The sequence below is a fragment of the Engraulis encrasicolus genome, chromosome 3 (genome assembly GCF_034702125.1).
Source record: "Engraulis encrasicolus isolate BLACKSEA-1 chromosome 3, IST_EnEncr_1.0, whole genome shotgun sequence".
NCBI lineage: Eukaryota > Metazoa > Chordata > Actinopteri > Clupeiformes > Engraulidae > Engraulis > Engraulis encrasicolus.
The window spans coordinates 720627-730710 of record NC_085859.1 but is presented as its reverse complement, the minus strand read 5'-3'; the positions used below and the strand labels follow the sequence as shown (position 1 = coordinate 730710).

At 43.7% G+C, this 10084-nt stretch overlaps 1 protein-coding gene across 1 annotated transcript; it reads right to left on the bottom strand.

Annotated features, from left to right (window-relative positions):
- Positions 1–850: 850 nt before the first annotated feature.
- On the bottom strand, positions 851–6005 carry LOC134446439 (NACHT, LRR and PYD domains-containing protein 1 homolog). The gene is made up of 2 exons (XM_063195806.1): positions 5023–6005; positions 851–1165 (listed from the first exon to the last, which is right to left on the bottom strand). The coding sequence occupies exons 1-2, from the start codon at positions 5713–5715 to the stop codon at positions 851–853; spliced, it is 1008 nt and encodes a 335-aa protein (XP_063051876.1). The 5' UTR covers positions 5716–6005.
- Between the last annotated feature and the right edge of the window lie 4079 nt (positions 6006–10084).

The following is a 10084-nucleotide window of genomic DNA, read 5'->3' as shown; positions in this document are numbered from 1 at the left end:
TCTATTGAAAATTATCAATATTTTCCATTACTAATTAAAAATTCAAAATGGCCGCCCCATATGACGTCATAATATGCTAATTAGGTATGCATATTTACTCCCAAAATAAACTTTGGGTCTTCCTCAACATTTTTGTAATTTACAGTTAGGCTCTATCTGTTACCCCTGTCCAGCCACAGCCTGTTGAATATGTGATGCCCAAATCGAGCATTTTCACCAAAATAACATTGGCATTAAAAGGGTTAAGAACATATAATCTTGGAAGATAACAAATATGTCTTGAGAGCTTTCTTTAACATTTAAAATGTAGTCCCTAACACCCATATCTACAAACCCAACCCATTCTCATGACTGCCTCTGAATGATAAGTAAATAGAAGTCCATTTGCTTCATGGATCCATTTTTAAGTTCCAATGGTGTCAGGGGAAGTATAAGCGTCTCACAGCCTTTCTTCCCAACCCTCTCAACGCCATCCCACCTCTCACAGCAGACCACTGAAGTGAGTGCAGGAAGTGGGGCAGCCATGGCCTTGTTGTGAAGGACATGGGCTTTAAATCAGAGGGTTGCAGGTTAAAATCCCACCCTTCACTCCCTATCTCACTCCAAGGCTGAGGTGCCCTTGAGCAAGGGACTTAACCCCCACACGGCTCTAGGGACTGTAACCAATACCAATACAATTAATACCCTGTACTTAGAACGACGGCAGGTTGCTTTGGATAAAAAAAAAAAAACGTGTCAGCTAAGTGTAATGTAATGTAATGTAATGGAAATTGAACTTCTTTTCACAGCCCTCTTTATACCATCTGAAGTCTCACATCAGATCAGCGAGGTGAATGTCTTCTCAACCCCCTCAATGCCATCCCAACTCTTGCAGGAGTGAAGGGTGCAGATCCTGGAGGATGTTGAAGAACAACCTCTTCTCTGGAGGTCCACAGGAACGCAGGGCATCAAAGATGCATCTCATCTTGTCTTGGTCAGTAGCCTCTGCTTTGATCTTGCTGTACTGCTCTTCATTGATCAGGTCTCTTGACAGCATCTCATCTGCCAGTGGCATCACATTGGACACATTTTGGATGAGACGAGCTCGGTTCTTCTTGAGAAATTCATCTCTGGTGTCCTGCAGGACTGCCTGATTTGCTTTGCGGCCCACGCCAGCTACGGTGTCCTACAGGTGAATTGATATGCAGGATTAGTGAAATAGTATTGGCTTTTCAGCAGCAATAGTTTCTCCCTAGCAGAACAAAGAAAAACTTTGGAACTTAAGGAAGTTTTTCCTCACTTTGTCAATTTTCTGAAAGTCACGACGGTCGATTCATAACAGATGAGGCAAGCCACTCCCCCTTAGCAGTTATAAATCAAGTATAAACCCACGGCCTTAACCTCTTAAGCTTCACACCCCCCGGTACCGGGTTTAGACCACACCTCCCACCAATATCATATTCATAATTCATCATTCATAAACCATAAGGTGTAATAAACATGTCAAACAATGCATATCATTGGAAAGCTTAGACCCTTTAGAGTTCGTTTATCACTGTATTAGGCAGATTTAAACAACATATATGTGCTTAATCATCAATTTATGTCACAATGTCATGTTTCAAAATTCATAATCCCAGCCCCTCCGTTTTCAGTGCATCCATACCTTCCTGCCATCAGTAAACATCGAAAACATGGATAATCCTTGCTTGGGTGGTGTCAAAATGTCCATAAGATTCCAAAGAATAAGAATATGGGTCCCTTTTTTGTAATACTCCAACCACACACGACACAATTCCACTCAAACAAAACATTTTTGCTTTGAAAGTTCCGGACTATGAAGTTTTTTTTCACGGAAAACGGCTGCCTTCGCGCCCTTCCGCGTTTGAGCCGGCATTGGCGCCGTCCCATGTGTGGAATCCAACAAGCCAACCCTGGTCTCGATAGGAGGTTCCTTGGCTGAAATACAAGCCTTCGAAGCATGATAGGCATTTCGGTTTTTTTTCTACCACACTTGCTTTGATTGACTGTAGCTCCGTCAAATCAGAAGCTACGGATTTCCTTCGAGCACAGCCTTGAAGCCAATGAACACAGCTTTCCAACGAGCTATCGGAAGCCCGCCCCTTACTTTCACAACAGAAGCCACGCGTTCGCGTAATAGCCGTGCGTAAGACTCGGCGTTTGAACCATTCATTCAGTTAGTTTGCGTCACGGAAGAAAGATCTAAAACTTCGACTGCATTTTCGGTAGCAGTCTTTTCGCTGAGTTGGCTTGTTTGTTTTTTTAGCAACATGCCAAAAAGACAACAAAAAACGAAGCATGCTGAATCAGCAGCTGGATCTCCTTCCACATTTCCAGACGAGGACCAGGAAGTAGTTCTCAACACCCAAGGGAGCGAGGATTCAGATGTCTCCGAGGCAGACGAGGAGAGGCGAGAGATACACAACTCGTGAGGTGAGGTGAGCATTATATCTATTTATTCCAGGGGTCTAGTAATGATACAATGCTATCACGTATCATATAAAACGCACGGTTTCCATGTTCCAATGTGAGCATTAGCAAGCTCATTGGGGGTGTATAGGATATAAGGAAATTCGTAATTGTGTTGTCCTGAAAGTGAGTTTGAGTTGTAGTCTGAGAGAAAAGGTGTGTGTGTGTGTGTGTGTGTGTGTGTGTGTGTGTGTGTGTGTGTGTGTGTGTGTGTGTGTGTGTGTGTGTGTGTGTGTGTGTGTGTGTGTGTGTGTGTGTGTGTGTGTGTGTGTGTGTGTGTGTGTGTGTGTGTGTGTGTGTGTGTGTGTGTGCCATTCATCTTACATGTAATTGCAACACTAGTAGTTTGATGCATGCTAGTGACATTATGATAATATTGTGATATTACTATGTTACATCACACCTTGAGTGCTGTATTGTGTGTGTGTGTGTGTGTGTGTGTGTGCCAGTCCTCTTACATATGTAATTGCAACACTAGTAGTATGATGCTAGTGACATTATTATAATATTATGATATTACAATGTTACATCATACCATGAGTGCTGTATTGTGTGTGTGTGTGTGTGTGTGTGTGTGTGCCAGTCCTCTTACATATGTAATTGCAACACTAGTAGTGTGATACTAGTGACATTATTATAATATTATGATATTACTATGTTACATCATACCATGAGTGCTGTATTATAATGCAAGAGTACTTCTGCTGGTATAATCTACTTTGGTGTGTGTGTGTGGGGGGGACGACAACTGTGAGGTAATGGGGATGGTAAAGTAACTTGCAGGGTGATGATGGGGGATGGGTAGTGCACACACACAAGGTGAGAAAGACAAGTGAGAGAGTGAAAGAGCCAGGGGGAGAGGATTTAGGTAGATGCAGTCAAGAAGAGTGCATGTTGTTTACCCTGTGTGCATTAGTTGTATTTCATTGTTTATCTCTTTCTCTGTTTTATAGTGATGAAGACTGGGAGCCTGAGGTCTCCAGGGGGAGAATAAGACGCCAGGAGGATAGAGGAGGTGATGAAGAGGAAGAGGACAGTACTTCAGCCTCTACAAGGACACCATCAAGGGGCAGAGCAACAGCCAGAGGGAGAGGCAGAGGAAGAACCAGGGGCCAAAGAGGAGGAAGAGGCAGGGGCCAAAGAGGAGGAAGAGGCAGAGGGCACGGCTCAGCGGTTGCTGAAGAGGAGGATGGGGCCTGGCTAGATGAGGATACTGAGGACATCCTGCCACCTCAGCCCACCTTTCGGCCTTCAAGAAAGCCTGGCCCACAACTCCTACAGGGTGCCATGTACACGGCGCTACAACTTTTTAGACTTTTCATGACAGATGATATGCTGCGCACTCTCCTGCAAAATACCAACACATTTGGAGCTATGCACCACACCGTGAAATGGACCGATATTACACTGCCAGACCTTTTCTCACTACATTTTGGCACTACTGTTCCTGCACTGCACTGTTTTATATAATATGGTTACATTCATATTCATGTTTGCACTGATAATGACATTTATGCCAAAATAAAATGTCAAATTTGCCTTATAGTACTTTGGTTTCCTTTTGTCTTTGGAAGTGTTTTCCTGTACAAAGTGTAAAAAAAGGCTATTTCCGTACAGTTATACTTCTGTAATACCCTTCTAAAGCCATTTCCAACCCAGCCAAGTCACTAAAAGACACCTCAAGGGGTAAGCTTTCATTTCTGACCAAGATCATGCTTCTATCTCAAAAGATTCTTGTGCAGCAACACTTTATTTGCAGGGTGCGTTTTGGCTATCCAAAAGGCACCTTTGGAGTCTCCAAATGGTATTTTTTGGAGACTTGGGAAAAACGCATGTGCATACCCACACATAATTGTCTTGGGAAAGGTCATACATAGCTGTAACAAGATCCCCTTTGACACACAGCTTCAGTGGACTTGGGAGTATGTCTCAAATGTGTTTCTAAGGTCAAATGTATCAGCTAAACTGATGAAATGTGGTACTATCCTGGGATTTTCAAAACCGGATTTCAGAAAAGAAGATGTTCCAACCCCTGTAAGTCCTTGGCAGTGCATCACAAAATCTTCCTGACTCTTCATGTGGATTCTACAGAGTCTCTTCTGGTACCAGCCACTTCTTGATAGGTCAAAGTATGCAGACACAAGAGCCATTTAAGTAGACGTTGTGCAAAACCTCAAAAAAACTCAAAAATAGCCCCGAAGCTTAAGAGGTTAAATGGATTGTTGCTTATTTAACACTGTTGCACTTCATCGCTAACAACATTTCTTTAAAAGTGCTGTGATAGCAATTAATTCGCCTCGTTGAATTGAGGAAGTGGGCGTGCACCCTACTGCGCGTTCATTGCACTGCCAGACACAAACACTTCGCTATAAAAACTCAGTGAGGCGAGATATATACAGGAATGACACGTCTTTGCAATCACACTGATACTCCAACAAGAAATAGTGCAAAAATGTGCTCTTCCTGTATTCTCCCTACCCCAACCCTCAACCCTCTACTGATTCCTGGACTGGGTACTGTGCATAAGACGAAAATGAAAAGGTTGATGCTTACACTGGTGCTGAGTATCCCTGGGCTTGTGCTGGGTGGGCTGTAATCCTCCTTTTCCACACTGATTGTCCACATGGGATCCTCGTATTGAGGACGTTTGACCTCCACATCAAAGCTCTCCACTGGATGCTTTATGCTAACTGCACAGAAATTACCAATGGAGTCTGAAACCAGCTCTATCTCCTTTGGGTCGATCTTGGACGGACAAGACGTCGTCACACGGAAGGGGTCTTTCAAGCGAAGGGGTGGACGCACTCTGCTGTTCTTCTTGATCCTCTCGCCCTTCCAGTTCTCCTCCTGCTTTTGAATGGCATCGATGTTTCCCTGATCGTTGGGCACTAGGTAGGTGCGGAGCTTCAGGCTAGCAGGGGTGCATTCGTAAAACAGCAACATCTCACAGTGGGCTTTAGGAGACAGCAGATCCAGAAGGTAGTACACTGGTCCCAGCAGAGACAGGGAGGGCTGGAGAAGACTGGCATGGTGTCGCGTCACCTCACACTTTTCCAAACACACTCCGCTGTCCTGTGCATGGAGTAGTCTGACAGGATTATCTGCGGCACTGACTTGCCCCAAACACAGGAAATGAGGCAGGTGGATCTCCTCCAGCTCTCCTGACATGAGCTTGATGTCCATCAGAGGACCAGCTGGACTGCACTGCATGTGTGCCAGCTCTTTAGCAAAGATTTGCCAGTCCATGAAGCAATACTGCAGGGTGACCGGACCACCACACAACCAGCGTAGACTGGACTCTGAGCACTCATAGCTCCCTGCAGCAGAGCTCAAGCTGTAGGTTGAGATGCTCTTCTCTGTGGAGACCTCAGGCTCCACCAGGACCCAGTGGCTGGTGTCTGGAACTGCAGCACAGCATTCACAGTCCCTCTGCGTGTCATCACTGGGGCCATCCTCCCTTTAAGACAGACAGACAGATATACAGGTGGACAGACAGACAGACACAGGCACACAGACAGACACAGGCATACACACAGACACAGACACAGGCACAGGCACAGGCACGCGCACGCGCACGCGCACACGCACACGCACACACACACGCACACGCACACGCACACGCACACGCAACACGCACACGCACACGCACACGCACACGCACACGCACACGCACACACACACACACACACTCTCTCTCAGACACACACGCACACACACATGCTCACACACACACACACAAACACACAAAACACACACACACACACACACACACACACACACACACACACACACACACACACACACACACACACACACACACACACACACACAGAGTTGAGTTAAAATAACCTCAACAAGCAAACCAGTCAACACCAGGAAACACCAGTCTGTATGATACTGCTGAACTGTGTTACTTTAACCCTATCCAGACTGGGGGGGGGGCAACTTTGATGTCGTGTAATTCCTTAACGACTTAACCCTTTAAGCGCCAAAGTCGCAGAATTGCGACGGTACGTCATCATGAACAAAAGCGCATGTAGATCAAACCAGCGGTCTTAATAGTGTTCATCCTCCCTACCAGTAGTTGGCAGACATGCTACCCTTTCAAACAAGACTACGATTGCGTCATTTTGTAGTTCACAGAGTGTTTGGTGAAGCAGTAAAAGACGCGACCTGTGACGCGACCACAAAATGCGGAAGTAGCCACTTTGCGTCTTTGACTCGAGGCGTACGAGTTGAGTTTGTGTTGTTATCAGTGAACTATCAGCGAGCTATTTCATCATGGCTAGTGAGAAGTTGAATCGTGATGAAGTTCTGAGCATGTTATTTGCCTATTCTGACTCCGAAGGACAGTTTTTATCTCACGAGGAGGATAATGATCGGACGAGCACTCTTTGTTTACCGTGGCGAAACTTCCGAAGATGCCGACATGCGAAGCAAGGATGTTCTCTAAGCACACACACACATTGAAACTCATTCGGTGACTTTATCCGATCTCAAGTGAGTCGGTGGTAGTGGCGAATGCAGTCGTAGTGTCCATACAGGTATTGGTGGAGGAATTAGGGGTGAGAGAAGTGGGTCTGGTAACGTTAGCTTGGGCTCCCTCCATTCAGCCCCCGGTTATGCGGGTAGCCACCTATCCGGACGCAAACGCAATAATCCTGGGATCAGACAAACACTGTTCACCAAGCAGCACACACACACACACACACTCATTCTGTCCCTCTTTCTGACTTCTACTGGGTGGATGGCAGCGGCGAACGTGGCCATATCTCCGTATGGAGAGGTTTTGGTAATAAAACGCACGGTGAAGAGAAGACGCATAGGCAACCCTAGAACATGAATGTTTTAGACTCGTTTTTGACAATCAGACTGGTCACAGCGTTTTGAATGTCTTTGTAAGAGTTATACAAATCAGGAAAACAGCAAATACAGACGAAAGAGGTGGCGATATATTTCCCTCAAACGGGGGAGAGGGTGGAAGGGCGCTGCGCTCTCCACGCGAGGGGGCGGGGATTGTGTTCCTGATCGGCTTCAGGTGTCAGGCTATAACGTAGCCTAATTACGTTGGACACAATACTACGGACATGATACTTGTGATTTCATACCCATTATGTTGACAGTTTGCCCATTAGTTTTGTGAAATGTAAGTGACAAACTGTAGAAGTCACTGAGCTAGACTGTGCCATGATCAACCATTACTGCCTGTACAGCGCCTGCTCCAAAGGCCATAGTAGGCTATACAGATGTAAAAATAGGCATAAATATGAATTGAATAGGCCTATGTGTGTGCTGACCCTTTCTGTGAAAGTTTCACAAGCTAAAAAGGTACAGGTTACAGATACAAACATGTTCGGCCCTCCAGGCAAAAGTAGTAATTGTTGCATTATATATTTCAATATTATTGCATTAGGCCTATATTATTGCAATATTACAATATATACTATATATATTCTGCCTAAAACTACTTATTTCCTTGACCATAGTGTATGTGCACTATGTGATAGTAATGGAATGTCAAATATTGCTAAATAAATTCAATAATCTATTGAAAATTATCAATATTTTCCAAAAATTATTAAAAAATCAAAATGGCCGCCACCATATGACGTCATAATATGCAAATTAGGAATGCATATTTACTCCCAATATAATCTTGGGGTCATCCCCAATATTTGTCTAATTGACAGTCAAGCTCTATCTGTTACCAGTGTCAAGCCACAGTCATTTGAATTTATCATGCCAACATTCAGCTTTTTTGAAAAATAAATTGTGTCGCTTATATACTATATATATTCTGCCTAAAACTACTTATTTCCTTGACCATAGTGTATGTGCACTATGTGATAGTAATGGAATGTCAAATATTGCTAAATAAATTCAATAATTATTGAAAATTATCAATATTTTCCAAAAATTATTAAAAATTCAAAATGGCCGCCACCATATGACATCATAATATGCAAATTAGGTATGCATATTTACTCCCAAAATAATCTTGGGGTCATCCCCAATATTTGTCTAATTGACAGTCAAGCTCTATCTGTTACCACTGTTAAGCCACAGTCATTTGAATTTATCATGCCAATATTCAGCTTTTTTGAAAAATAAAGTGTGGCGCTTAAAGGGTTAAGATATGACTACGAAACTTTGTTACTTTTCCTAACATTTAGTTGGCTACACTTAAGTACAGAAAGATTAGGTTTATCATTTTTGCCGTTGCTATGGCAACGGTTTTCTGACAGGTATGTCTGACCAAAAATCACTACCATATCTATGACGCCATATATTTTCATATATTTTTGTTATTTCCATTAGCATCAGACTACTTTGTGAGCATTTAAGTGGTTTGAAGCATAAAATCATTAAAATTCAAGTGCATTACCTAAATTTGATGGAAAATACATTATGGCGAGATTTTGGGCATAATAAGATGATGTCATAATGACGTCATAATACCAGATAATTACACAAAAATGGTGTCATACATAGATGTCCATATGTAGATTATCTCCCCCATGTTTCGTAGTCATACCGTATTCCGTTCATGAGGTCAAAAGACCCCCCCCCAGGCCCAGGAATGCCAAAAAGCCCAGTCTGAATAGGGTTAAACACCAGTCTGTAAAGTACTGCTGCAGCACTGTGTTACTTTAAACACCAGTCTATACAGTTCTGCAGCACTGTGTTGCTTTAAACACCGGTCTGTATATTACTGCAGCTCTGTGTTACTTTAAAAACCAGTCTGTATGATACTGCTGCACTGTGTTACTTAAACACCGGTCTGTATAGTACTGCTGCACTGTGTTACTTTAAACACCTGTCTGTATGATACTAGCCTGATAAACCAGCCTAAATGGATTGGATGTCTAATTTAGTCTGGCTCCGATGAATGGATACAACGGAACATTGTTGATGAGCACAACCCGTTGTCTTTCAAACCGTGTCTGTGCCTATAGGCCAACGCTCTGACCAATCAGCGCAACTGACTGTGACGTAGTAAGCGCGTCAGAAAGCTGTGGGGGAGGGGAGGGACTGTAAATAAGCGAAGTAGCAGGCGATGTGAGCAGGGCAGGGGATAACTTTAGCGTTTTGATATGGAGTCTGACTTTTGTTGTCGCTTTTGCCAAAAAGACATGCGAGTTGCCGGTGTACTACAACACTATACGAAACTGTTCCAAAGTTCAACTTCAGCTTTGTCGGTTTCAGTGAACGTCTTGCATACACCGAGGAAGCCCACGGTATTAACATACTTGAAAGAAATCTTCCTATTCATAGGCCGTCAGGTCACCTCAATTTTCGTTCATTCTCGCTCCACAGCATCCGAACACGATGTCCATAAGATGATGAACTGACCAAAGCTATGTTTCACTTAACTCATTGGCTGCCAGCCATTTTCATAAAAGAGTACCTCGGAGTGCCAGAGATTTTTCAGCATTTTGGGCGTTTTTTGGAGGCTCACAGAAAATTGAGTTCTGTGTCTATGTCAACACCATACCTATCAAAACACAGATTAGACGCTCATCTGTCATCAGAAAAAATGGTGTCTCTCTATCCCTCTCTTCTTTCATAATCATCTGTTGAAATTAAGTGGAATTCGCCAAAATGCTGCTTTCTA

What these genes read in the sequence shown, in the direction of transcription:
- LOC134446439 (XM_063195806.1), bottom strand. Translation starts at nt 5,715, where the DNA reads ATGGACTGGCAAATCTTTGCTAAAGAGCTGGCACACATGCAGTGCAGT. An exon ending in CAGGGATACTCAGCACCAGT is followed by an intron (nt 1,166 to 5,022) that starts GTAAGCATCAAC and finishes ATTCACCTGTAG; the next exon opens with GACACCGTAGCTGGCGTGGG.